This window comes from Dipodomys spectabilis, unplaced genomic scaffold (assembly GCF_019054845.1).
Source record: "Dipodomys spectabilis isolate Male_0828 unplaced genomic scaffold, ASM1905484v1 ptg000006l, whole genome shotgun sequence".
Classification (NCBI taxonomy): domain Eukaryota; kingdom Metazoa; phylum Chordata; class Mammalia; order Rodentia; family Heteromyidae; genus Dipodomys; species Dipodomys spectabilis.
In genome coordinates this window covers 7,801,611-7,828,242 of record NW_024870683.1, presented here as the reverse complement: position 1 = coordinate 7,828,242, position 26,632 = coordinate 7,801,611, and the positions used below count along the sequence as shown (strand labels likewise).

Sequence of the window (26,632 nt, the reverse complement as noted above, 5' to 3'; positions counted from 1 at the left end):
CCTGAATTTTTATTTATTTATTTATTTATTTATTTATTGGTCATGGGGCTTGAACTCTGGGCCTGCCTGGGCATTTTCCCTCAGCTCTTCAGCTCAAGGCGAGCATTCTACCACTTGAGCAACAGCTCCACTTCCAGTTTTCTGAGTGATTAATTTGAGTTAAGAGTCTCGTGGACTTTCCTGTCCAGGCTGGCTCTGAACCATGATCCTCAGTTCTCAGCTTCCTGAGTAGTTAGGATTACAGGCATGAGCCACAGGCGCCCAGTGCTCCTTCAAATTTTGGATCTGTTACATCATGGAGAGACCCAATAAGACCTCTCCTGTGGCAGGGTTCATTCTCCTGGGCCTCTCAGCCCACCCAAAGCTGGAAAAAATGTTCTTTGTGCTCATCCTGGCCATGTACCTGGTGATCCTGCTGGGCAACGGGGTGCTCATCCTGGTCACCATCTTTGATTCCCACCTGCACACACCCATGTACTTCTTCTTGGGGAACCTCTCCTTCCTGGACATCTGCTACACCACTTCCTCTGTCCCTCTCATTCTTGACAGCTTTCTGACCCCCAGAAAAACTATCTCCTTCTCAGCCTGTGCCATCCAAATGTTTCTCTCCTTTGCTATGGGAGCCACAGAGTGCATGCTACTGAGCATGATGGCATTTGATCGCTATGTGGCCATCTGCAACCCCCTGCGGTACCCTGTGGTCATGAGCAAGGCTGCCTATGTGCCCATGGCCATCAGCTCTTGGGGAGCTGGCATCACCAATTCTGTAGTACAAACATCCCTTGCAATGAGGCTGCATTTCTGTGGGGACAATGTCATCAACCACTTCACCTGTGAGATCCTGGCCGTGCTGAAGCTGGCCTGTGCTGACATCTCCGTCAATGTCATCAGCATGGTCTTGGCCAATGTGATCTTCCTGGGGGTCCCAGTTCTGTTCATCTCTTTCTCCTACATCTTCATCCTCACCACCATTCTGAGGATCCCCTCGGCTGAGGGGAGGAAGAAGGCCTTCTCCACCTGCTCTGCCCACCTCACTGTAGTGACCATCTTCTATGGGACCATCCTGTTCATGTATGGAAAGCCCAAGTCCAAGGACCCATTGGGGGCAGACAAGCAGGACCTTGAAGACAAGCTCATCTCCCTCTTCTATGGGGTGCTGACCCCCATGTTGAACCCCATCATTTATAGTTTGAGGAACAAGGATGTGAAGGCTGCTGTGAAGAACCTAGTAGCTCAAAAAACACTCAATTGAATGACTATCATTGAATTCAAGACTTCCAGAATTCATGGGAAAATAGTGACCCGAAATAGAGGATGGGCTTTCTCAAGGTCCATGTCATAGATATTTGGACTAGTAATGAAAGCGAAACTATTTTTCTCCAGTTGTTTCATAAGCAATGAGAACATTTGTCTGAGAAACTATAGAGAAAGAGCATTTAGCTCTTTAGAGATGTTGGCTTTATGCCAACCTTGGTAACATCATCCCACAAATTTTACACTAGCAAATCTTAGGTCCTCTGCCACCCCAAGCTAATAAATGTCTGTGGAGTTGTTGATGTGTACAAAATTAAGAGACAAGTACAGCTGGGCACTGGTAGCTTACTCTTGTAGTCTTAGCTACTCAGGAGACTGAGATATGAAGATCGTGGTTTGAAGCCAACCCTGGGCAGGAAAGTGCATGAGACTCTAATCTCGAAGTAATTTCCAAAACGGTTAGAAGTGGAGTTGTGGATCAAGTGGTAGAGCACAAGCTTTGAGCAGAAAAGCTCAGAGACAGTGCCCAGGCCCTGAATTTAAGCCCCAGGACTGGCATGGAGAGAGAGAGAAAGAGAAAGAGAGAGAGACAGAGATAAAAACAGAGAGAGGAGAGACAAGTATAGAAATTGGACTTAATGGCATTGGGTTCTTGGTGTGCAAGTATCAATTATACTCTATGCTTTATACTATATGCGATGTCTTAGAGGCCTACTTTTTTTTATTATAAATGTATTTTTTATTGTGAAAATACTGTACAGAGGGGTTACAATTACATGGGCAAGACAATGAGTACATTTCTTATCAAGCATTGTAGCCTCCTCCTTTGTTTCCCCTTCCCATCCCTTCGCATCCTCCCTTCCACCCCCCCACCAAAGTTGTAAAGTTCATTTTTCGACATAACGACTTGTACATCTCATTGTTGCAATGGGTCCTCCTGTATCCCTGTTTTAACGATTTGTTTTTTCCCTTCCCCTCCACATATACCAACACGATATATAGTGAGAGCAGGGGTCATACCATGGAGGAGGGACATACAAAGCAACAAAGACATAATCTTATAAATATGTTAGAAACAATCACATGAAAGATCTCTCTCTCTCTCTTTCTCTCTTTTGTCAATCGTGGGGCTTGAACTCTAGGCCTGGGAGCTGTCCCTGAGCAATTCAGCTCAAAGGCCTACGTTTTGTAAGGAAACATGAAGAATATCTACACCATTACAATATGCTGGCCAATAACACCATGAAAGGAATGCTTCTTAACTTTCAGCACCAGGAGAAGAGGGATGTTACTTGGCTATGAGGGAACATGGAGAAATATTTGCCAGCTTCTCTCCCTACCCAAGCTTCAGTCACTCAGTGACACAGACCTACATGGTTAGGAGACAGCAGCAATTCATATTTTCACCCCATGTGACCCACACCACTGAAAACTCCCAAACTTTCAATAGTCTGAGACTATAAAAAAAAATCAATAAATACTTTAGGGGAAGCAAATGGCGAAGATCATCCTCAATTCTACGTTTATCAGTGGTCATTATTCAGACCTGCTCCCCTCTGGCTCCTGCATGGTATTAAGGCTATGGGTCTATTGGTTTGGATGCTTGGCATGGTCAGCAGCGGAGAGAACTGACAGCACTGGAGATTGGATGCTTCGGTGGGCAGGGGATCTTCAGTAGCAAAAAAAAAAGGGGTGGGGGGAATAACTCACTAGGCACTGGGGCCTCACGCCTGTAATCCTAGCTACTTAGGAGGCTGAGAGCTGAGGACTGTGGTTTGAAGCCAGCCTGAGCAGGAAAGTTTGTGAGACTCTTATCTTCAGTTAACCAACAAAAATCTAGAAGTGAGGCTGTGGTTCATGTGGTAGAGTGCTAGCATTGAGAACCACGCCCCAACACACACACACACACACACACACACACACACATACACACTAACACCTCAGGGACAGTACCCAGGTCTGAGTACAAGCCCCAAGACTGGCACAAAAAATAAAAGTGAAAAAAGGAAAACTCCACTCAAATATCTTTAGAAATATTCAAAAACTAGATTTATTCAAAAGCTAGGTGATCAGGCTCAGCTCCTTTGCTCCGAGATTTCCTCTATTCTCCACTCTTCTGTGGGTCAGCTCTGTTCTCAGGCTGACTTCTCATGGTCAGCTGCTACAAGCCATAGGCTGAAGTTTCCCAATTCACTAATGGGTTAGAAACCTTTGGTTCCAATTACTAGAGAATGAATATCCTGAGATTTGCTCTGGTTGGACTACTACAAACTACAAACCAAGAATGGTGGCAGTGACAGCAGATGATGAAGACTTATGGAAGTTCCTCAAACAGATTAAAAGGAGAAGCTCTTCTCTGAGACTAAAGACTGGGACTGTTTCAGCTAAGCTGTTATATAAAGGAAAATCTGAAGTTGGTGAAAATAGGTGAGAGGGGCTGGGAATGTGGCTTAGCGGTAGAGTACCTAGCATGCATGAAGCCCTAGGTTCAATTCCTCAGTACCACATAAACAGAAAAAGTCAGAAGTGGCATTGTGGCTCAGGTGGTAGAGTGGTAGCCTTGAGCAAAAGAAGGGCATGTATGGGTCTACAGAATGGCCATATTGCTTTACTCAGGAAATGTCTATTTTTAAAAAAAATATATAGTAGCAGAAATTAATTGTATTAAGGGCTTCACTGTGATATATACAAGTATATAATATCTTTAATTAAACCATCTCATCTATATTGCTCTTTCTTAACCCCTTTCTTCTCCACTCTTCTTTTTAATAATTTTTGGTGGGTTTCATTATGCTGTTCTCATTCATATACATATATCCATATGTATATTCTATAATATATTCTATGCTGTTCTCATTCATATACATATATATCCATATGTATATTCTATAATATTCACCCACTCTTTTCCTCCTCTTGCACCTGCTATTACCCACAACAGCTCCCCTTTTACAATCATGTAATATTATTTTTTTAGACTAGATTCTGCATGTAAGCAAAAGCATACAACATTTGTCTTCATGAGCTTGGCTTATCTCACTTAATATAATGATCTCCAGTTCCATCCATTTTCCTACAAATGACAGAATTCCATTATTCTTTTTTGTTGAGTAGTTGTTGAATACTTTACTTTTTGTGTTCTCAATGTTGTTAAAATAGTCCTAGATAATTGCAGAATCTCAAACATGGCTTCAAACAGTTTTTTCTTTAATTTGGAAATGGCAACCATTTTTTGGAAGTGATTTTCTGTTTTCCATTCTATTTTTCTTATTATAAAGGTGATGTACAGAGGGGTTACAATGACATGAATGAGTTAAATAGTACATTTCTTTTTACATTGCTCTTTTCCAGTTTTCCCCTCCTTTCCCCATTCACAAGTTGTACAGTTTAATTAGAGAGTACCACTGCTGCCTTTGTCCCTCCATGGAAATGGCAATGGGTTAATGAATGTTACACTCACTACCATTCACCCTGTCTGAAACAAAGAGTAATCAACTTTTTAAATGTTCTTATACCTAAAAGCAAAACTTGCTCACGAAATAAAAATACATAATCCAGTGCCCAAAATCAGTGATTTACAGAAATCACTTTGGTGTATGTTTATTTTTTCCAACGAAGAAGAGAAAAACATGATTCAGTAATTCAGTGTGAGGTCATGAGTAAATATTGTGTGTCCAGAATCAGTGGTCCTGGCCATGAGCTATGACGCCCAGTGGGCATCCACAGTTCCACAAGATGGAGAGCCCACATGTGGGAACCATAAGTCAAAACTAGTACCCCACAGAAAGTGCACAAAAAGCAAGTCTAGGGATGCCAACACTCCTGGTTTGTTCTTGGCTTTGTTCATCTTAGTTACTAAGTTTTGGTTTCTGTAGTAAGCATTTCACTGTAAGAAAGGCACCATGTGAGATTATGGATGCTACAGGAACCTGGCTAACACACACACTTCCCTTCCTGGTCAAGTAGCTTTTTCCCCCCAAAACCCCATTTTCATGATTTCTGTTATGGTTTGGAAAAATAAGGAAAATTATTTAAAACATCCAATTTTTATAAAAAAAAAACTGATATCAAAAGTAATAAAGGATCTAATTTCTTAATAATTCCATGTTTTAAAAAGTAACTTAGCTGGGTACCGATGGTTCACACCTGCAATCCTAGCTACTCAGGAGGCTAAGATCTGAGGATCATGGTTTGAAGGCAGTCTGGGCAAAAAGTTCCTGTGAGACTCTTATCTCCAATAAACCACTCAAAAATCAGAAGTGGCACTGTGGCCCAAAGTGGTAGAGCACTATCCTTGAGCAAAATTGCTCAGCACCCAGGCCAAGTTCAAGCCCCAGGATTGACGAAAACAAAACAAAAGCAAAACAAAATTTACTAAGTGTAAGGCCCAGGCTATCATGTACAAATCCAATGGCATGAATAGAGTTTCTTGACACAGTGTGTGGCAGAATCTATGTTTACCATCTTGATTATGGACCTTAATGTCAGGAACACCTCTAATACAATTAATCCAGCTTCTAGCTATTTTGCTGAGGGCAAATCAGGTACTGTCATAGCTTCAAAGTTAACTAGCTTCCCCCTTGGGGATCTTACCTGCCACTTCCTTTTCGTTGGCCATCAGTGTTCCCACAATGTCTGAAGTAGGTGATGACATTCGATCCTGGAGAGAGGGACATTGAATTATAAATGTAGTAAACTAAAGATTATTCTGATGAGAAAATCGATACTTTTCCTTTGGCTGTCAGATCTTTCTCAAGTGTGTCTTATCTATATAACTATGTCCTTTCTTCTGTGGTTTGAATTTCCACAGAGAACAGGATATTGCCAACTCTGAAATACAAGCGGAGTATCAAAGGGATGTACTAGCAAGTCCAAACACAGAGAGAGGGAAGAAGAGAGGCTCAAACTGGCCTTTGAAGCATAATTTTATTCTTCTTTCTGGACAGATAATACTCTGGCTATTGTGAATAGTGCTTCTGCCAATATGGGTGTATAGCTACCTCTTTTGTATGACCAAAGGATTAATATCCTGAATATATATTTTTAAAAGCTCAAAATTAACTACAAAAGAACAAATCGGATTAGTAAATGGACAAGTGAATTAAACAGACCACTTCTGACACTGAGACTCCATCTCACTTTAATCAGAATGGTAATCATCAAGAAAACAATAACTGCTGTGAGAAGAGTGGGAGAAGGAATCCTATATTCTATGGATGGGAATATAAATTAGTCTAGCCAGTCTGGAAAACAGTATAGAGAAATTTAAACTATAGCTGCCACTATGGGTATATATCCAGAGGAATGTAAATCAGCATATAAAAACGAATTTTAATCAAGACTATGTACTTCAGAGAAGACGGAAACATGCAGAAGAATCAAGAACTCTGCCTTTGGAGAATGTGCCTTCTAGTGGCAAGAGAGCCACATGACAACATAATAGAAGGCTCACGAGTAGAGGGCTTGCCTAGCATGTGTGAGGCCTGGGAATGGGGATAGAATGGACAGAAATAGGACCAGAAAGATAACACAACCTAAAAGGTATTTATTAAATGAGGAAAGCAACTGCTGAGACAAAGAGAATGTGCAGAGGTGGTGAAAGACTAGAGGAAGTAAAGCCATATTTCCTGGCATGTGTGGAGCCAGCCCTCAGGGGATTGCCAATGATAGACATCTCTCACCCCTGTTTCCAGCTTCCTGCAGCAGAACAGCCACAGTTTGAGTTCTGATTGGTCAAGCTTTGGTGTGTGTGTGTGTGTGTGTGTGTGTGTGTGTGTGTGTGTGTGTGTGTGTGTGTGTGTGTGGAGGGGGGGTACTCTCTTTATTGTGGCTTTCTGAGGACAAATATGGCCATTCTCCTCAGAATGGACAGGTCTTCTGAGATCCTTGCTCTAAAGGTTTCAATTATGCTCTTAGGCCTTAGGAGACTCTGTCAGGAACCATTAGAAAAGCAGCACGTCCTCTGTGAAGGGGAAAGAATCTCCACCATCATGAAACAAAACAAGGACAGGGACCATATACTGTAAGTCAGACTAAGCTTCTCTGAAGCAGGAAGAAGAAAGAGGAGAGAGAAGGAGGTGGCCTCCAGGAGGAGGCCAAAGATTTGTTTCCTCATGGTAGAGAGGCCATCCTTGCAGGCATGCACTAAGAGGAGAAACAAGCACATAATAGCAGATGTCAGAAAGTTGGGTTAATCAGAGAATGTTTGCCTGAGTTGCAGCTTCATTCTAGGAATCATATCAGCGATCACTTACCTCCTATGGCCAGCTTTTCCTGCTGAAAAGTTTCCTTACATTGTTTCTATGCTCTGTACAAAGAGGTGTCCTGGCCACAAGTGCTGGTGACGGGGACAGGTTGGTTATTAACCCAGAGGCAATCAGCACACAGGCTGTCCATTGGCCAAGAGGTAGCTGTGACCTGACCAGGCAGATCTGTCTCTCAGGGAACTTGAACTAACAACACAAGGACATAGTCCTTGATAAAAGAGGAAAAGGAGGAAGGAGGAAGCAGCATAGAAAAGAAGCCTGATTTGTGGTAGCTGAAGTGAGGGCCTATGAAGATACAAAGAATACTTAGTTTCAGCTGGAACAAGAGGAAGCAAAACCAGAATGGTTGAGTCTCCACAATATCAGACTCTTAGGTCTATGAGTCATTACCAACGGGGGGGGGGGGGGGGGGGGGGGGGGGGGGGCGGCGGCACAGGAGTCACTCAGGTCCTGACTAACATTGCAGCATCTGTCCAGCTACAGGCCAACGCTTCAGGAAATTAAGTGTGATGAAAGGGAGGCTCCTGGCTTTCAGAAGGCAGAGATTAAGAATGGTTGACATCATGAATGAAGACACTATGACACAAATATAAGACAGCTATCTCTACTTGTTCATGATCCAGATAGCCTATTGCTGGGCTCTATTCTGATAACAAGTGTGAGGGGTTTTCCCACACAACAAACTCCAGACAGAGTCAGAGAGATGGGGAGGGAGACAGGGACAGACAGACAGACATTGGTCAGCGGGTGAAGAGGAGAAGGAAATGCTGGGGTGTGGGCAATATTTGGGTCACTGAGGCCCAGCTCTTCTTCCTTTCTAGATTCTCTGAGGTGACAGGGTCACCCTGGATCAATCACTGTGATCAAAGCCCAGGAGAACTCTGAGTACCTGGCAGTAGAAAACTTTTCCAGCTAAAGTGTTTTGTTTTTGTTTTTGTTTTCCTAGTGGAAAGGCATTTGAGGTGAGTCTTTCCTTCTCCATACTGCTTAATTGGGTCTATGGGGCGAAGTCTCATCCCTGAGCTTCTCACAAAACTTTAAATTGCTTCTGATATAGGACCTAGCCCCAAAGCAACCCAGCCTACATTCCTGAGAGAGTCTTTATGGGAACCCTGGAGAGCAACATGGAGCAGAGAGGAGAGTATGTGGGGTCCAGTAGCTGGCCATGGCTGACCAGCTCAGCCCCTTTGCAGCCTCCTAGGGATTAGGGATCCTAGCAGAGCCTCAGATTGAGAGGCAGCCCTCCTCTCCTGGTCTCACTGAGTCTCAAAGATAAGCAAAAGCTGCTGGAGCTAAGGCTCCATCCTTATCTCTCTTGAGACACCAAAAAGTGAGACGAAGTAGACTATATGTCTCATGTCCCCAGCTGTTTCTGAGGGCAGAGCTGAGAGATACACCATACATGGCCTGCTTAGTGATGGCTAGATAGCATGCAAATGGTGACCAAGAGCAAGTCAACTGTCCTGCCCTCAACCCACCAACCACTCCTGCACTCCACTGAGCTGCCTTCCTTCTGGCAACTGGTATAGCCTAGACTGTACCCCACATGGGTAAGTGGTGGACGAGCTCTGCAGCTAGCTTCCCACCATTTGCAAGGGAAGAAAAATAGTGAGGGGGGGGCTGAGGTAGTCTGGAAGACTGGGAATAAGATAGTGGGGTAACAGGTGGCTGTTTCCATAGGTCTGAAGGCTGCCAATGTGGCAAGTGGGCAGCATGCTCTACAAGAGCCTGAAAGGCCAACTTAGGACCAGCAGAGGAAGGGGAAAGTTAGAAAAAAGGTAGATTTCAGGTGCTTGTAAAATTCTAATAGCTCAGGCTCCTGGACAGTGACATTACATCTAACAGTCACCAATTAAAGAGAGAACTGTCACCTATAATTGTGGCTAAAATACAGAGGATCAAGCTTCAAAGGCAGCCTAAGCAGAAAAGTCTGTGAGACTTTGTCTCCAAAGAAATGAGCAAAAAGCCAGTCTAGAGATGGTAGAGCACTAACTGAACCATCAAACTGCGTGTACAAGGTCCTGAGTTCAAACCCTCAATAGGAAAGAGAGGAAGGGAAGAGAGAGAGAGGGAGGGAGGGAGAGAGAAGAGAGAGAGGGAGAGAGAGACAGGGAGGGAGGGAGAGAGAAAGAAAGAGGGAGGGAGAGAGAGAAAGAGAGAGGGAAGGAGGGAGAGAGAGAAAGAGAGGGAGGGAGAGAGAGAGGGAGGGAGGTAGAAAGGAGGAGAGAGAGAAAGAGAGAGAGAGAGAAAGAGAGAGAGAGAGAGAGATGGCTTTGGTGGTGAATGGATTGGTTTAATCTGATGCTTCTGACTCCTGGAAACTAAAAGGAACTTTTCTCTACATATAGCTTCTCATCCCTTAATCGCTGATCTCCTGCATTAGTTTCTACTGGACATTATATCATTTCCAATTAGAAAAAAGTACCCTTTCAGAGGCCTTATTTGGGAGGGCCAAATCTCTCTCCTGATCTTCTGACCTCATCTCTCTAACTGAAGTAAGAGGAGTTGAAATAGGTCAGTGATTCAGTCCCAAGGCCAGAGGATACATAAGGAGTACTTGAGCCACAGGGCCACTTCTAGCTTTTTCTGAGTAATTTATCTCATGGACTTTGCTGCCCAGGCTCCCCAGGCTGGCTTTGAACTGTGATCCTTAAACCTCAGCCTCCTGTGTAGCTAGGATTATAGGCATGAGCTACTGGTGCCTAGCTGAGTCAAACTAGAAATTAAACTTGCTGAATGAAGAGGAACCTAATCTAGAACAGGTCATGTGAATCAATGGCCAGTGTCACTGAGCTGTGATCCCCCCAGCAGGTGCTTGGACTTGGGCTTCCCCTACATAAACAGGATGGTCCTAGAAAATGATCACTTATTTGCCTTACAAATGTATCACATAAGTTACAATACAATGATTTCTCAAAAATAATTGTGTAAATGCAACGCAGGGCTTTTTACAAAGAAGAATAAGGTGCTTCCATAGTCAAATGACTGTTTAAAAACAATCCATGAATATAAAAATGTACCTAATATTAAAGTTGATATGTTTTTTAAAGTCAAGAGCCAAAATGTGCAAAATTAAGTTCCCTTAATTTTCACTTCTATAAAATGACCTCAGTTCATATTTATAAGTGTGTGTGTGTGTGTGTGTGTGTGTGTGCGTGCGTGCGTGCGTGTGTGTGTCAGTCCTGGGGCTTGAACTCAGGGCCTGGGCACCATTCCTGAGCTTTTGGGCTCAATGCTAGCATTCTACTGCTTGAACCACAGCTCCACTTGTGGCTTTTTGGTGGTTGATTAGAGACAACAATCTCATGAACTTCCCTGACCAGGATAGTTTTGAACTACAATCCTCACATTTCAGACTCTTTAGTAGCTAGGATTATAGACATGAGCTACCAACATCCAGTGTATTTTTATTTCTAGAGAGAAAGCAGGTTTTTTGTTTGTTGGTTTGTTTTTAGGTTGGGGGGTTTGAACTCTGAGCCTGGGTACTGTCCCTGAGCTCTTCAGCTCAAGGCAACCACTCTACTACTTGTGCTCACCCCTTTAGCCCTAGGTGAGGATTACTTGAAACACTTGTTTTTTACTAATGAGGATCCATGATTAAGCTGGCTTTATTTTATAAAATGTTTGTTATTTGCCAGGTCTCAGGTCTCCTTCTGCCTAAGGCTTGATCTGATTGCTCCCTCTGGAACCCCAGAACTTCCCTCTGACCACATTTTCTCTACTTCAATCTGTAATCTTTGTTCCATGCTAGATGGTAGCAATGGACAGGTTAGTGCCCAACATCTCTAGCAGAAAGAGTCCCTGCACTACTGGGACCCAAGCTGCTAATGGATTCTCAACTGGCCAAAAATATGAAGATTATAACACTGTCTTATAGCATTCATCTTCTCACTGGCCATAAGAGCATAAGCCCTAGGCCTGTTTAATCCATTTAGTTAATCATTTTTTTAGGTATATGAGGTAGAAACCTGAAGTGGATCAACCTTAGATGAAGAACTAAATTTATTATTTACTTATTTGTTATTTAGTTATCTATTATTTGTTTTTATCTATTATATTTATTTATTTATTTTTGAGGCAAGGTCTGGCTATATAGTGTAGGTTGGCCTCAAACCCATGATCTCCTGCTTCTACCTCCCATGTGCTGGGATTACAAGTATGCACCAGTGAGAACTGCAGCTGACTTTGTAATACACTGTAGCTAAAGACTTGAAGGCTAAAAGCATTCTCTATATCATGCCTTTTTCTTTCTTGTTCATTTTGTAAAGAAGAAATGATTTCTCTAGATATACTAAAAAGAGGTGAAACCATACAAGGAGAAATGTTTTTGACATTTTAAACTGACAAGTAAACATTGTATATAGTTATGTTGTACAACATGAGGTTTTGATATAAGTATATGGTATGTGTACATGTGTACGCACTGGCTAAATTGTTAAATCAAGCTATCTAGCATATACATTCCCTCACTTATTTTTCATGTAAAAACCATTAAAAGTCTACTCTGTTAGCAGCTGTTGTGTATAGAATATATTGCTATTATAATTATCATGCTGTACACTAGAGCTCTTGAACTATTTCTTTTGTCTCACTAAAATTTTGTGTCCTTTGGTCAACATATTCTGAGTGAACCTCACCCTACAGCCTCTAATAACTCTCATTTTCCTCTCTATTTCTGTGAACTTGATCTTTTCTTGCTTGCTTGCTTGCTTGCTTCTTCTTTTTTTCTTTCTTTTGTCTGAAACTGAGATGACCCTTTTGCTCATTGGCTAGCACTCTACCAATTGACCACACCTCTAACCCCTGACCTTGATCTTTTTTGATTCAACATATACGTGAGATCATAGTATTTATTTGACTTTCTATACCTACTCGTTCATGTCCTTCATGTCCTCCTGGGTCATCTGAGTTGCAAATTCTAAATCTCATCTTAAGTCTCACACTCTGCTTTGTTTTCACCAATAGATATACATCTTCTGTAAGGCTGGTAACAAGAACTCTAGCAATTCTGAAGCTTATGTGTTTACTATGTAATGATGTAAAGGGTTCCAAATCAAACCACAGAGTGTTTTTGTTCAGTCATGAACATTTAAAGCTGGCTGTTGTTTTTGAACAGTGGGACCTATCTAGGAAGTTACCACTTACTTGTACTGTATAAAGTAAGAGATGGAGCATTTCCTACAAATACAGATTTTGAAATGCAGAAGGGTCTTTGGAGAGAAGAAATACACCATCATTACACATTTTAGAACTGATGCCACTTAAGTATAGGTTAATCTATGTATATTTTTTCACTTGCAACCATGGCTCTAAACCCTCCCTACCCTGCCCTCCCACTTGATTTCTAACCCAGCTGAGAACTTTGGTTTAATCCAATGGAGTGTCTTCTCACTAACTTGGAATCAGATGGGTGGGGAGAAATTGCATAGGGGTATGAGGATTTATTTTTGACTGACTGAAATGCTTTGGAACTGGGTAGAGGTGGTACTTGTACAATATTGTGGATATACTAATGCCACTGAATCGTTCACTTTAAAAAGGTTTTGCCAGGCATCAGTAAGTCATACCAGTAATCCTAGATATTTGAGAGGCTGAGATTAGAAGGCCACAGTTGAAGCAAACTCAGGCAAAATAGTTCCTGGGAATCCTTCTCAACCAATAGCTGGGTGTGGTGACATATGCCTGTCATCCTAGCTATGTGGTAAGCTGAGATTCACAAGATTTCAATTCCGGGCCAGCATGGGCAGAAAAGTCCACAAGATTCCATCCCAATTGACGAAGCAGAACACAGTGGTGTATATCTGTCATCCCGGTTATGGTAGGAAACAAAGAAGAAAATACAAGGAGCATGATCCAGGCATACACTTGGGCACCAAATGAGACCCTATCTCAAAAATCAACAGTGCAAAAAAGTACTAGTGGTATGGCTCAGTGGTAGAGCACCTGCTTAGCTAGTGTGAGGCTCTGACTTCAAACCTAATACCACCAAATAGATAAAATAAAATGATGGGTGTTAGGTTACAGAAGTATAACCTCAATAATATCCCAAGTTGGGATAAAAGATTTGAATAAACATTTTCTCAAAGATATACAAATGGCCAATAAATACATGAAATGATGCTCAGCATCATTAGTCATCTGGAAAATGCAAACCAAAACAACAATGAAATATTTTGTTATTACAGCATATAATATACAGCATATGATATTTTGTGTATTACAGCATACTGTAATATAAAAACTAAGGAATAGTGAGCACTCAGAAGGATATGAAGAGATCGCATCCCTTTTAAACTGCTAGTAGTGGTAGAAAATGATATAGTCACATTGGAAGACAATTTAGCAATTCCTCAAAAAAAAAGCAAATCTAAAGTTAACCACATGACCCCCGCAATTTCAAAAGACAATACCCAAAAGAACTGAAAACACTTGTTCCTGCAAAACTGGTACACATATGTTCACAACAGCATTATGTGTATATACATTAGCACTATGTATATTGTGTTTATTAGCATTATGTATGTCATGCATGTTACTATGCATTTAGCATTATGTTATTATTTGTATCATGCATATTAGAAAAATATGTATATTTTGTATATATATTAATTATATTCGGTATATTAGCAAAAAATACCCCTCCAAAATAGAATTTCTCTGTATGTTCACCAACTTATGCATGGATAAAGAAGATGTGATTTAATGGAATATTATTCCATAACTGAAAGAAATAAAAGACAGACACTTGATATAACATGGAGAACCTTGAAAACATTGTGCTAAGTGAGTATGAGGTAGACACAAAGGACTTTATGTGTATGACCCTCTGTATATACAATGTCCCAGCAGGTAACTTCCATAGACAGAAAATAGATGAGTGGTTGCTAGGAACTGGGGAAAGGGGATAAAGGGAAGTAATTGTGCAGGTACAGCATTTCTTGGGGGGGAATATTAAAAATGTTCTGCAATTTGATAGTGTTGATGCCGTACACATTTGTAAATATGTTTTTTAAAAAACTACTGAATTGTATTTATTTTTGAGACAGAATTTCACTACATAGCCTAGATTAGAACTCAGGCCCCTGGTGCCTCAGCCTTGGGATGATAGACCTATGCCAGCATACCTACCTCTGAATTATACATATATTTAAATGTAATTTTATTGTTATTATGAAGGTGTTATACAGAGGGGTTACTACTTCATAAGTCAGACAATAGTACAATTCTTTTTGGACAATGTAACTCCTTCCTTTGCTTCTTCCCAGTCTCCCTCACAAGTTGCATAGTTTATTTTCAATGATGAAGTGTATACAGATTATTATTTATTTATTTATTGTATATATTTTTATTGTAAAAATACTGTACAGAGGGGTTATAGTTACATGAGTAAGGTAATGAGTACATTTCCTATCGCGCATTACCTTCTCCTTTGTTTTTCCTCTATCATTCCTTCCCTCCCCACCTCCCCAAAGTTGTAAAGTTCATTTTCAACATAGTGTCTTGTACATCTCATTGTTACAATAGGTCAAACTATATCCTTATTTCAGCATTTTGTTATTTCTCTTCCCACCCCCAAATTAGAAAAATGTATATACAAGACTTAGGGCACTAGAATCAAATACAGTGAAAACAGATTATAGCATGGGGGAAGAACATACAAAAGAAACAAAAAATAATCACATGGTTCATTATAAGTACATTTAAAACAACAGCAAGAAAGATAAAAACCACTTGAGTCTCTATCTTGGGGTCATTTTGCTTAGCATCATCTTATATGGTCATATGTACATAGCTTTTGAGCTTTTCTGCTTGTCCTAGACATATACTAGTTATTGCAAATAAGGGAAACCATGGTACCTATGTTTCTTTCAGCCTGGCTTACTTTACTTAATATAATTTTTTCCAAATATTTCCATTTCCTAGCAAATGGAGCAGTGTCATTCTTTCTGATGGAGGCATAGAATTCCATTGTATATTATTTATTTATTTTCTGATCCAGGGCTTGAACTCAGATCCTAGGCACTTTCCCTGAACTTCTTTTGCTCAAGGCTAGTGCTCTACCTCTTCAACCACAGTACCACTTCTGGCTTTTTCTGAGTAGTTTATTGGAGATAAGAGTCTCATGGACTTTTCTGCCCCAGCTGGCTTCAAACCATGATCCTCAGATCTCAGCCTCCTGAGTAGCTAGGCTTACAGGTGTGAACCACCAGCACCCAGCTTGGACTTGTTTTTAAAGTTTATTCAAGTATAATTTGCATATGCCTCTGGGGTATAACAAAATCACTTTATTCTAGATGAGTCACACTGACTTCAATGGATTTGATGAGTTTTGCCAAATGTATAGCATTGTAACCACAAGTTAGATAGTCTTAACAAATGCATGGTCATGAACCACCACCAGTCAAGAAATAAACATTTCACTCACCGAAATGCTTATGAAACTTATTTTAGTCGGTTCTATCTTTTCTTCCAGCTCCTGAACCTACTGATCTGAATTCCATCCTAATAATTTTCTCTTTTCTGGAATGTCACATAAGTAGAATCATGTAGTATACAAGCATAGCTTTTTTATTTTTCTTCTATCTTTCAATGGACTTGATTTTATTGGGGCTTAACTGTGGCTGCTATTCAGATATTGTGTTCAAACAACAGGACTATTTCTCTTTAGAACCAGGGTTGAGCTCTAATAACACTCAATCCAATCTAAGTACACTTTAGAAAACACAATTATAATATATTAATATATATTATATGAGTAAATCCCACAGTATGTAGAGTTAGACTTACCTGAGTATGAATCTCAGTTCTGAAATTTCCTATGTAAACTTCAAAATTTTACTTAAAGTTTCTGTATGTGTTTCCAGATTTTCATAATGTGAATTTTAAAAAAATGACTTTATCAGATTTTTGCACGGATTAAATTAAAATATGAGAACAAATGTCTACCCAGTGCCTGATACATAGTAGGCAACCAAAAGGATAGGTTATTGTTACTCTTATTTTCATGATGTCTACCCATCAAGGCATATAACCTTAAAAGGCCAAATGGTTAATTCCCACTATTGAATATTGCTTAGGCCACTCTTTGAGACTCCCTAGTTACCTCTTGAGCTTTGACTCACCCTGAGCACATTACTTTTGTTCTGGTTTTGGGTTTTACATAGCTTCTAGCTTATTTGTATTTCACTAGAGACTTAAGCCAGTCTCAGACATTCTAGCCCACCTAAAGGGGAGAAAATATGGAAAAGCAATTGTGAAGATTACAGCCCAAAAGATTATGACCTATATGGGGGATTATTTTTAAAAAATTTCACTAGATATTATGTTGAAAATGAACTATACAGCTTATAGGTAGGGACAGGAGGGAAAAACAGAGAGCAAGGAAAGGGTGATATTGTCAAAAACAGAAATGTACTCATTACCTGACTTAGATTACTAACTTTCTGTGCATTACTTTTATAATAACAATTTTAAAATATTTTCTTTCCTCCTATCTTATCACAACATCACTAAAGGCCTATGTCTCCCAGTTTCTTATGCTGAACACATAATACTTGGTCTTCAAAAAGGATTTACAAGGCATATTAAAGATAAAAAGCATAATTTGAAGATAGAGCAAGCATCAGAACCAAATCCAGAGACAGCAGGGATGTTGGAATTGTAGACCAGCAATTTCTAACAACTATGATTAATATGCTAATGGTCTTAATTGAAAAGGTTGAGGGGCTGGGAAGGTGGCTCAGTGGTAGAGCGCTTGCCTTGCATGCTCGAGGCCCTGGGTTCGATTCCTCAACACCACATAAGCAAAAAGAAAAAAGCCGAAAGTGGCGCTGTGGCTCAAGTGGTAGAGTGCTAGCCTTGAGCTGAAGAGCTGAGGGACAGCACTCAGGCCCAGAGTTCAGGCCCCACGACTGGACCCCCCCCCCAAAAAAAAAAAAAACAAAAAAAAAAAAACTTCTATTTTTGGGCTGGGAAGGTGGCTCAGTGGTAGAGCACTTGCCTTGCATGCTCGAGGCCCTGGGTTCGATTCCTCAGCACCACATAAGAAAAAAGCCGGAAGTGGCGCTGTGGCTCAAGTGGTAGACCACTAGCCTTGAGCTGAAGAGCTGAGGGACAGCGCCCAGGCCCAGAGTTCAGGCCCCACGACCGGACCCAAAAAAAAAAAAAAAGAAAAGGTTGAAAACAAGCAAAAACAAATGGGCAGTGTAGGCAGAGAGACAGAAATTCTAAGAAAGACTCAAAAGGAAATGTTAGACATTAAAACATGGTGACAGAAATGAAGAATGTCTTTGATGGTTTCATTAGTAGAGCCTACATGGTTGATGAAAAGAATCTCAAAACTGGAGGATATGTCTAAAGAAATTTCCAAAACTGAGAAGCATAGAAAGAAAATCTGAAAACCAAGAAACCAATGGACAAACAAATATCCAAGAACTATAAGACAACTAACAAAAACATATTGTGCATCATAGAAACATCACAGGAGGAGAAAAAGGGCCAAACAATAGTTATCTTATAAATATTTTCACTTATAATTTTGAGAACCATTGTCTTAAATATTTCCTTTTAAGCAAAAATATATAACTGGATTTATTTGTTAATCCTTTTATAAAGAGAGAGAGAGCCCTTCCTTACCTATTAGTAATTGTTGGATTCAAATAAATCACAGCAATAGCACTCGATTCTAAGTTTCTCCAAGTTGTTTAAAAATGTTAAAATAAGAGTGCAGAGTCTCTAGATTTTACAGATAACTGTTATGTCTGATAGGACAGTATTTTATTTTTATAACTGGCTTTTAATGGACCTATCAAAGTATTCGACTTAAGTTTCTTTAATAACTTTTTAAGCTCAGTTTGTATAAGTTAAAATGATGTAACTATATGATTAACTTTTAGCTTGAGCAAGGTGGGAAGCAAGATTAACTGCCTCTTGGTTAATATAACTCCCAGTGAGTGGGAACATGCATGCTGTTGGCCAGCCTTGTGTCTGTTGCGCCACACATATTTTCTAAGGAATGATACCATTAGTTAATCGAAGGATCTAGTTAAAAGGAGGCTGGTTAAAAGCACTTACTAGTCTCAACCACAGCTACGCACCAGTAGCTCACACCTGTCATCCTAGCTGCTCAGGAGGCTGAGAGCTGAGGGTCTCAGAAGCCAGCCATGGAAGGAAAGTCCATGAGGATAGTGTCCCATTATAAATTTACTCCCTCTCTGTCTACCAATCCAGTCTTCAATTACAGGAAAGATTCCTTGTTAATCTCCTATCCTCAGGAGACACAGAATATGGGAAATCTGAAAAGCGATTTGATAAAGCAATTCTTCAGACCCAAGACTCCTATGCTATCTTAAATGCTTCAATTTTTGTCAAATTTAGTTATGATGTTTTATTTCTGTGTCTTAGTTTTAAACATCTACTCTGGTTTCAGCTTATCTCTTTGTCCCTGATCTGTGGCTCAGCCCTGTCTTCACCTGACATCCTTCACGTTAACTCCCACCACATCCTGCCCTCTGATCTTCCTCCTCTGACTCTTCTCTACTTCTGGACTCTCCTAAAAGCCAAGGACGCTTGGCAGTCATCTCTCAGCATGGAGCAGTCCCCAGGACTTTCTAGAGGTGAGAGCTCTTGACAGTTCCTGCTTACTTCCCAGTGCATGGTGTCTCCAGGTCTAGTCTGCTCTGTGGGGTGTGGAGGGACTTCAGGGAAGGCCAGCAGGTGGGTGACAAATGCACCTATCTTAGCAGCAGCAGGCCTTTGCCTCTCATTTTGTCACTTATCTTTGAAAGACAAATGGCTGGGCCCCGATAGACAGATAACAACCTTGTGGTCAAAGTACAGTCAGACTTTAGTAATCACCCCCCAACTTCCAGGAAGTTTAGCAAGCCCAGGACGGAGACTTTCTTATCTAAGGAAGATTCTTTCATAATGATAGTTAGGTTTACCACAGAGTTGTCTACAACTTGTCTAATTGTGTTTATAGGACACAGGCTCCCTAAATTCCTAGGAGGCCTTTCGTCAAACTCTAAATTGCTTCTGGGATTAAACTTTAAATTGCTTCTGAACAACTAGAAGTCTAAATTGTTCCAGGTTCCTTGATGGATCCTCTGGAGAGCAGAGTAAAGGGGAAAGAGCAGAAGGTTCCCAGAGAGAAAGGCTGTGTGTGGCTCCCAGGCACGGTGAAGGAGGAAGTGGATGTCAAGTTGTTGGGCATGGAGATGCCCAACTAGGACAGTGAGTAGCTAGAAATCCCCCAGCTAGGGCTTAGATTCCCCTTACCTTGATTGCAAGTTCCCAAACAGCTAAACTGAATCTACTACCTATTCTACTCCAACAGCTAAGATAGATCAGGAGTGATCCGGGTTAGCAATTGAAATCATAATCTTACCAAGCCAGAGGCCTTCCAGCATATTCCGAGCTCCTTCTAATTGGATGTGCTCCAAGACTCGTCATGAAATTATCTCCCCAATGGACACAGACTGGTTTCTCTCTATAACCAATTTTTCTTCAGGTAGGTGAGAAGAGCAAAGATGGAAATCTAAGAAGTGGACTCCAAGGTGGGAACTTGAACCCAGTTTCTATATGTGTTTATAGTGGAAATGAAAGGGCTGGTGCTATAGCTTGGCATGCTTGCCTGGTATGTTTGAGGCTGTGGGTTCAATTCCCAGCACTACATAAAAGAAAATGTAATCCTAGGGAAAGGGCTAGACACATACTGGGAGTCTAAACCAGTGCAGGGATGGGGTAAGGTCAGGGGAGCCATGGGGGATGACTTTAGAGGAGAAAATTTCTGTTCAGTTTTAGGGCAAACACTCCAGCGATAAAAGCTGCATGGCAAAAGAATGGGGGACATGAGCAATATATATTTAAAAACAGAAAAAGGGCAAATTATGTTAAGGTGGTCATGGAATGGAAGGTAAGGAGGTAATGTAGTACTAATCTCTCCAGAAGCAGTTGTGTTTCCTGGAAATGATCCTGATGTCTGCAGTTGATCTCTACTGGTAATTTACATAAGAACAGTTTCAGGCCATGTCTGCTTTTTCTCATCCAACGATACCAAACCAGCTACAAAGTAATAATCGCAGATGCAACGTGCAGAGGTAAGGGTGCCATCCCTCCCACTCCAGCCTTACTGTACACAGATACCTTGGGGAAAGGTGTGGTAAGTCTATTTTTCTTGAGTGGCCTAGGAAAAGCAAGAATGACCAAGACTTCCCTAATTGTTTTTTTCTAGTCTTTTATAGACCTGTTCTGACACAAGTGGAAGAACAAAAATGCAATCAGAGTAAGGAGGGAAGGGCTCTAGGGAGAAGGTGAGGAACCTCCTGGCCCTGGCCTGGCTGCCTAGAGCTTCTCTCTGATTTTCAGGGATTTGTTTTGTTGGTTGTGGGGCTTGAACTCTGGGCCTGGGCGCTGTCCCTCAGCTCTTTAGCTCAAGGCTAGCGCTTTACCACCTGAGCCACAGAGCCACTTCCAATTTTCTGGTGGTTTTATTGGAGATAAGAGTCTCAGACTTTCCTTCCCAGACTGGCTTTGAATTGTGATCCTCAGATCTTAGCCTCCTTAGTTGCTACAACTATAGGCGTGAGCCACTGGCACTCAGCTTTTGTTTTGTTTTGATTTTTTTTTTGAACTCAGGGCCTGGGAGCTCTCCCTGAGTTTTTTTTTTCCTCAAGGCTATAGCTCTCCCACTCTGAGCCACTTCTGGTTTTCTGAGTAGTTTATTGGAGATAAGAATAATCCCACAGACTTCCCTGCCTAGGCTGGCTTCAAACCATCACCATCAGATCTCAGCTTCCTGAGTAGCTAGGATTATAGGCATGAGCCACCAGCATCTGGCTTGACCTTCAGTTTTATTTCAATGGAAGCACATTCTACATGTGGTACCTCCATTGAGCAAGTCGTCCATCAGGCTTGGCAGTAGAGTCTGCTCTGCTGTGGAGAGTGAGCTGTGATAGTATTGCAGTGGCATTAGCAGTCAACTGGAATAGAGAAGGGCCTGAGCTAGATGCTGTCACTTGGAGACCAGCTTCCAAGGCAGAATCTAGTCACAAAAATACCCTGGGAACCATGAAGGACTCTCCATGGAATCTATTACTGCTCTTTCAGAGGTATGGAGCAGACTAGGAAAACCTTAGTACTTTGGACAAACGCTGTGCCAGGGAGAGGGACTGTAAAAGTCTAAATGTCACTGGGAAGGTGGCTCAGTGGTAGAGTGCTTGCCTTGCATGCCTATGGCCCTGGGTTCGATTCCTCAGCACCACGTAAGCAAAAAGAAAAAGCCGGAAGTGGCGCTGTGGCTCAAGTGGTAGAGCACTAGCCTTGAGCTAAAGAGCTGAGGGACAGCGCCCAGGCCCAGAGTTCAGACCCCATGACCAGACCCCCCCCAAAAAAGTCTAAATGTTCTGGGGACCAGAAACTCCAAACTGACTATGCAACTAAGTGGGGTCCCCAACAGACTCATAGGAAATGAAGTATCCATGAGGCATGAGGTAACAAATAGACATTCTAGCTATATTCTTCTTGGCCTCTGTTCATCACATTCTGTCCCTGTAAGACTCCAGGTGAATCTGAGTTATTATCAGAAAAATATCACAGGAGCACAGAATTAGAGCAGGAAGAGAGAAGGAGAAGACATCAGTGGCCAACATTACTGCATGTGACAGCCTGAAACTCCTGACAATCCAGCTGGGACAGTTCAGGTACAAGCATCCTCAAAGTTCCTCTTTTATGTTTTATTCAAGTAGATGTGCATGCGGGATGTATGCCTCCCTACTGTCAGGAGCACCACCTCCACAGATCTCACTACAGTTCTTCCTCCATGTATCATGGTTGATTAAGTTTCTTAGGGGGTGTTTTTCCTGTTTGGATCAGACTAGCCTAACCTTTTAACATGTTTAGTAGACATAGAAATTTATCTCCTGAATGCTGATTTTTCAGCACCTCAAGGAAAAAAACGAATAAGTACTGGAAGTATGTCATCATAACACACACATATTGATCCCTATAAATGTGTTTGGTGTCCTCAGTTATTGTGTAAAAGAGAACATTTAAAATGGAAGGGGCCAACCAAACCATCGTGACTGAGTTTGTTCTGCTGGGGCTATCAGATCAGCCAAAGCTGGAGAAGACGTTCTTTGTGCTCATCCTGGCCATGTACCTAGTGATCCTGCTGGGCAATGGGGTGCTCATCCTGGTCACCATCTTTGACTCCCACCTGCACACTCCCATGTACTTCTTCCTGGGGAACCTCTCCTTCCTGGACATCTGCTACACCACTTCCTCTGTCCCCCTGGTCCTGGATGGTTTCCTCACTCCCAGGAAAACCATCTCTTTCTCAGCCTGTGCCATCCAGATGTTTCTCTCCTTTGCCATGGGAGCCACAGAGTGCGTGCTGCTGAGCATGATGGCGTTTGATCGCTATGTGGCCATCTGCAACCCCCTGCGGTACCCTGTAGTCATGAGCAAGGCTGCCTATGTGCCCATGGCCACCAGCTCCTGGGCGGCTGGTGGACTTAACTCCTTGGTGCAGATCTCTCTTGCAGTACAATTGCCTTTCTGTGGGGACAATGTCATCAACCACTTCATCTGTGAGATCCTGGCCCTGCTGAAGCTGGCCTGTGCTGACATCACCATCAATGTCATCAGCATGGGGGTGGCCAATGTGATCTTCCTGGGAGTCCCAGTTCTGTTCATCTCTTTCTCCTACATCTTCATCCTCACCACCATTCTGAGGATCCCCTCAGCTGAGGGGAGGAAGAAGGCCTTCTCCACCTGCTTTGCCCACCTCACTGTGGTGATTGTTTTCTATGGAACTATTCTTTTCATGTATGCAAAGCCCAAATCAAAGGACCCATTGGGGGCAGATAAGCAGGATGTTTCAGACAAACTCATCTCCCTATTTTATGGTCTGTTGACCCCCATGCTGAACCCCATCATCTACAGCCTCAGAAACAAGGATGTGAAGGTCTCTGTGAAGAACTTTGTGAGTCAGAAATGCTTCGCCCAATGATAGCCAGAGGAAGTGAGAGAAATCTCATGGTTCTTGTACATTCCGGGGCTTTCCTAGCAAATGACCCTTTGGGAAACATAGACTTGCTCAGTGGTTGCACATGGCAATTTCCAAACTGATAAACATTGAATTGAGACCTTCTTGGGTGACTGAGCATAGATGGAATCAACACTGAGATAAAAAAGTGGTTACACCTAGTCACCCAATTGTTTTCAAGAAGGGGAGGTGGTCAGATTGACAAAGATACATAGTTTTCATGTGTGGAAATGTCACAATGAGCTGCCTCCCATATACAACTAATGCATACTAATAAAAATTAATTTTTATTTTTATTGTGGCAAAATAGGCAATAAAAGTCTTTGGAAAGCCAGGCTCCAGTGGCTCATGCCTATAATCCTAGCTACTCAGGAGGCTGATCTCTCAGAATCACAGTTCAAAGCCAGGCCAGACAGGATAGTCCATGAGACTTTTATCTCCAATAAACCACTCAGAAAACCGGAATTGGTGCTGTAGCTCAAGTGGTAGAGCACTAGCCTTGAGCTGAAGAGCTGAGGGACAGCACCCAGGCCCAGAGTTCAAGGCCCATGACTGACAAAAAAATAATTATTTTTTAATCTTTGAAAAAATATACTTCCATGGTTGTTTCATATGCAAACAAGCTGTGTGTGTGTGTGTGTGTGTGTGTGTGTGTGTGTGTGTGCTCTTCTGAACTACAGGGAACATGATAGTGAGGAAAAAGTCACTTCTTTTTTCTTTTTTGAAAATATAATTATATTGTTTAAAATTTTTTATTGTCATTACAAAGATGATGTACAGAGGGATTACAGTTATGTGAGTCAGGTAAAGAGTACATTTCTTTTTGGACAATGTCACCTCTTCCCAGCTCTCTCCCAGTTTTTCCCTCCCACCCTCACCTACACATTGTATACTTCATTTTTGACATAGTTTCTAGTGAGTATGACTGCTACATTTGTTCACCCATTGTCCTTCCATTTCTGTGTCTCTTCTTACCCTCCCAAAGACAGATAAACAAGACAAAAAAGGAAACAAAAACAGCAAGAAAGGGAAAAAAGCCTCTTGTTTCCACTTTCTAGAGTTCATTTCAGTAAATATTATTTTATATGATCAGATGCACATAGGCACGGTGCCTCTCTGTTCCTTTCCTAAGAATATCCTCCTCTGGTCTCACTGTGTGTGAATGGCTAGAGTCCTGCATAATTGATTATGTCCCAGTATATTTTAGATCTAGCTTCTGCATATGAGAGAAAACATGTGTCATTTGTCTCTCTGAGCTTGGCTTACCACACTTAACATGATTCATTCTGGGTCCATCTATTTCCCTTCAGATGACATAATATTATTCTTTCTAATGGCTATGTAAAATTCCATTGTGTGTAGGTACCACATTTTTTGGATCCACTCATCTATTGTAGGGCATCTAGGCTGTCTTCACAATTTGCCTATTGTGGATAGTGCAACAATGAACATAGATATGCAAGTGTCTTACATTATCCTGGCTTCTGCTGTTTTTGTTGTTATTAAGGTGTAGAGAGGGGTTACCGTTTCATAAGTCAGGTAATGAGTACATTTCAGTTTTTTTGGACAATGTCACTCCTTCCTTTGCTTTCCCTCAGTTCCCCCTTCCTACCCAGCACACAGTTATATAGGTCATTTTCCACATAATATATGCTGAATAGAATGGTTGCATTTGTTTATTCTCCCTCCCTTTCTGTGTCCTTCCTTTGCCCCCCTAAAAGATAAAAACCCAAAGCACAAGCAAACACCACTACCACCAACAATAATTACGACAAAACCCCCATGTTTCCACTTGAAAGATCACTTCTTAATATTATCAAAACTGAAAATGAAGCTACCACTTTGAATAATCCCTGACATTAATTCATAGCCTGAATGATACCATTTAACCTCTCTTTGACCATAGGCACTTAGGATGTTTTCCATTTTATTTCCTGCTTAATAACCTACAGCTGATTTGGGGGTATCTCTCTCCGTATACTAATGCATGGAGTACAACTACTCCTACCAAACTTCATTGAGGAGTCTGCACCAATAGCAGCCAAACTCTAGGTAATGAAGGTCAAGAAGAGAATCTCTAGCAGCTTCCAGTTAGATAAATCATTACTACAATGTAAGATTTCTATTAACATCCCCTTGTTCCTGTTCAATTAATGTCTGCTATCACCTAGATCCTAAGGGCCAAACTCAGTTTTGTGTGTCTCTTCAGGATCTTAGGTTGAACACAGCAATAACACGCAACAACTTCCCACAGGGGTTCACAAACATGGTGGAGAAACCCTTTCCCACTTTGGGAAGCAATTTGCCATTATATTTATTTATTTGTTTGATTAATTAATTTTGTCAGTTGTGGGGCCTGAACTCTGGGCCTGGGCACTGTCTCTCAGCTCTTCAGCTCAAGGCTAGCGCTCTACCACTTGAGCCACAGTGCCACTTGTGGCTTTTTCTGCTTATGTGGTACTGAGGAATTGAACCAAGGGCCTCATGCATGCAAGGCAAGCACTCTACTACTGAGCCACCTTCCCAGTCCCAATCTGCCATTAATTTAAACCTAAAATGGGTGTTCTCCCAATGCCCAGCAGTCCATGCCTGGAGAAACTTAGTAGAGATGACCCAAAAGCAATCCATATATCCTTCTACAAGAGAATGGGTAAATAAAATGGTCATCTACATGGAAATGCAAAAGGGAAAATCATATGGTCATATCAATATAGATGAAGACTAGAAATAATATATGGGGGAGAAGTTGACTATCACCAGAAAAACCTTGGAACAACTTGTGGATCTGGACTTGATATGTTTATATATGTGTAAGTTGAACAAGGAAATGGTTTCAGAATTTCCAAATCCAGTTCTGGAAGAAACAGGATTGAAATACATGACATGAAGCAGGGCGCTGTTGGCTCACGCCTATAATCCCAGCTACTGAGGAGGCTGAGATCTGAGAATTGTAGTTCAAAGGCAGACCAGGCAGGAAAGTCTGTGAGGCTTTATTTCCATTTAACCATCAGATAACCAGAAGTGGAGCTGTATCTCAAAGTGGTTGAGTGCTAGCCTCGAGCAGAAA

The 26,632-nt window shown here is 41.5% G+C and overlaps 2 protein-coding genes across 2 annotated transcripts; both read left to right on the top strand.

Annotated features, from left to right (window-relative positions):
* Positions 1–295: 295 nt before the first annotated feature.
* LOC122122590 (olfactory receptor 13C7) lies at positions 296–1,252 on the top strand. The gene has a single exon (XM_042696861.1). It carries the CDS (start codon positions 296–298, stop codon positions 1,250–1,252), a length of 957 nt encoding a protein of 318 aa, XP_042552795.1.
* An 18,797-nt stretch (positions 1,253–20,049) lies between these two features.
* On the top strand, positions 20,050–23,600 carry LOC122122516 (olfactory receptor 13C7-like). The gene is made up of 4 exons (XM_042696759.1): positions 20,050–20,074; positions 20,466–20,617; positions 22,075–22,219; positions 22,547–23,600. The coding sequence occupies exon 4, from the start codon at positions 22,573–22,575 to the stop codon at positions 23,527–23,529; it is 957 nt and encodes a 318-aa protein (XP_042552693.1). The 5' UTR covers positions 20,050–20,074; positions 20,466–20,617; positions 22,075–22,219; positions 22,547–22,572; the 3' UTR covers positions 23,530–23,600.
* The last annotated feature ends 3,032 nt before the right edge of the window (positions 23,601–26,632 follow it).

What these genes read in the sequence shown, in the direction of transcription:
- LOC122122590 (XM_042696861.1), top strand. Translation starts at nt 296, where the DNA reads ATGGAGAGACCCAATAAGACCTCTCCTGTGGCAGGGTTCATTCTCCTG.
- LOC122122516 (XM_042696759.1), top strand. Translation starts at nt 22,573, where the DNA reads ATGGAAGGGGCCAACCAAACCATCGTGACTGAGTTTGTTCTGCTGGGG.